Source organism: Sinocyclocheilus rhinocerous, unplaced genomic scaffold (genome assembly GCF_001515625.1).
Source record: "Sinocyclocheilus rhinocerous isolate Xijiao unplaced genomic scaffold, SAMN03320098_v1.1 scaffold751, whole genome shotgun sequence".
NCBI classification, from domain to species: Eukaryota; Metazoa; Chordata; class Actinopteri; order Cypriniformes; family Cyprinidae; genus Sinocyclocheilus; species Sinocyclocheilus rhinocerous.
The window spans coordinates 1050726-1053222 of NW_015657293.1; the positions used below are offsets into that span (position 1 = coordinate 1050726).

The window sequence follows — 2497 nt, forward strand, 5'->3', positions numbered from 1 at the left end:
TAATACCACACACTCATACACACACACACACACACACACACACACACACACAGGATAATCGTGTCAATCCTTTGAGACATCTCAAGATTATCCCTGGGGTCATGAGTCCATGTTAAGAGGTCTTTGGGTGCCCTCACTCATTTGCCATACTGTAGAAACAGGACAATGCAGCAGTGACAGTAATGCATTATGATGTCACAATAATTTCTATCACTGCACACTGCACAGCCTATGCGAGATCAAAACATCACTAAAAAGAGTCCTGCAGTGGTGCACTGTGATGTCACAGTGACATTCCACAATGCATTAATGCAGGGACTATGAGAGGTCATAATGCATCACTACATGGTTTCATAATCACCTGCAATTATGCTTTAAATCCCCTAAACTCAAGAGATTGTGCTTTAAAATAATCCAAACCTGGCTGCAAAACTATGCGATCCTGAAATAATTAAATAAATTGCTAGAAACTGGGTATTTTATAGTGGTTGACAAATTTGTTGGTGTTTTTAATGGATGGTACAGACACTACCATTCAAAAGTTTGGATTTTTCAAAAATAAATTAATACTTTTATTCAGCAAGTACACATTAAACTGATCTAAAGTGACAGTAAAGACATTTATAATAGTTATTGAAATAAAATATTTCTATTTTAAATACACGTATCATAGTTTCCACCTAAAAATTAAGCAGAACTGTTTTCAACACTGATAATAAAAATAATTTTTTGTAAACAGCAAATCAGCATATTAGAATGATTTCTGAAAGATCATGCGATACTGCAGACTGGAATAAATTCAGCTTTGCATCACCGGAATAAATTACATTTTACAATATATTCAAATAGAAAACAGTCATTTTAACTTGTAATTTCACTGTTTTTACTGTATTTTTGATCAAATAATGCAGCCTTGGTGAGCATAAGATACTTCTTTAAAAAACATTAAAAATGTTACAAACTCCAAACTTTTGAAGCTACAAATTCAAACATACAAAAAATTATTAAACAGGACTCTACCTGAATGGGCTCCTGGGTCAGTCGCATTGGCCCCAAACGCTCTTCTGCTGCAGACACCTGGTAGAGATCGAGAGAAACAGGTGTGTTTCATTGAAATTAGGTTAAAAAAGGAAACAAAAGCAAGAATGCATCTGGTCTTACCATCTCAGAGCCCTGGAGCAACATTCTGACATGCCTGTCCTGTTTTTAATCACATATTGACATGTGTTTGAATGTCCATGAATACAACCATTTACGCAAACTAGACAAGACAAAATCGGTTCACCGAAAAAAATAATGTTTCACAGGTTGAATTAATGATGGTAGATGTAGCCGTCCTGATCAGCACGAACTCCAATCCAAGTGTGTTATTCAGCTGATTTGAACACGATTATCCATATTCCTACTGTCAAACAGTTCTAACGCTTTGCCAGATATGAAATATGTTGCAAAAAAGGCTGTTTTTTATGGCGTTGTCCAAATGGTTTGGCGACATTGTTGCAATGACAGAGAGCAGGTGGCTCAAAGCTTCCTGCGTCATCCACTTTAACACTACACATAAGCCTCTCAGCAGGAATCACACACTCACACACACATGTACAAAAAGCCCTTGGGCTAAATACGGATCATAATCACTATAAAAGCAGCATATGTAAGGTACATTTAATTTTGCGAAGTAAAAAGAGATGAGTAAAGACATTTAGATGCACTGCACTGTTTTGTTTTTTCAGTAAAAAGATATAAACATTGAATCAACATTTTCTCTTATGTAAATGGCACAGCATGAATTTGCTTTGGTCATCTGTCTGTTTTATGTTAATTTTAAGTGTTGAGAGGCCATCTAGAGTCAAGAGCTTCTATTCCTGTGACCACACACACACACACACACACAGGTTTGTTTTTGTGAAAAGTGGGGACATCCCATAGGCGTAATGGTTTTTATACTGTACAGACCGTATATTCTATTGCCCTACACCAACCCTACCCCTAAACCTACCCCTCACAGGAAACTTTGTGCTATTTCAGATTTTCAATACACTCCATTCTGTGAGGCGCAATTACAGTTTCAACAAATGCAATTAACTATTACTCTACAATTGTCACATGTGGTAAAACACACTGAATCTCTCTCTGCATGTCCTTTAGTTGAGCAGCAATCCAGAATTCCTTCACAGACCCCGACAAAAACATTATTATAATTTTTTTTTAAATTAACAAAAACTTGCTTGTTTTATTTTGCACACTAGTTGCTTGAAATTTATTGAGACTTATGTGAAATTACTGTGAAAAGAACCTAAAACAAAAAGGTATTGTGGCATTACCAGAGTAAAATTATAGTAGGCCTATCATTTAATATTATGGTATTTTGATATATAGCATGAATGACTACTATAATTATGTCATGGTATTTACATAATACTCTGAGATATTTAAAAGAAAGCCATGGTGCTACCATTTACAAAAATATCTATTTTCATGAACACCTCCCCCCCCCCCA

At 35.6% G+C, this 2497-nt stretch overlaps 1 protein-coding gene across 1 annotated transcript in view; it reads right to left on the reverse strand.

Moving 5' to 3' along the window:
- pde8b (phosphodiesterase 8B) overlaps window positions 1–2497 on the reverse strand; it is a 49536-nt gene that overhangs the window by 30260 nt on the left and 16779 nt on the right. Inside the window, exon 2 of the mRNA XM_016528751.1 lies at window positions 1021–1077. Coding sequence (XP_016384237.1) covers window positions 1021–1077 — 57 coding nt within the window. The remainder of the gene's footprint in view (window positions 1–1020; window positions 1078–2497) is intronic.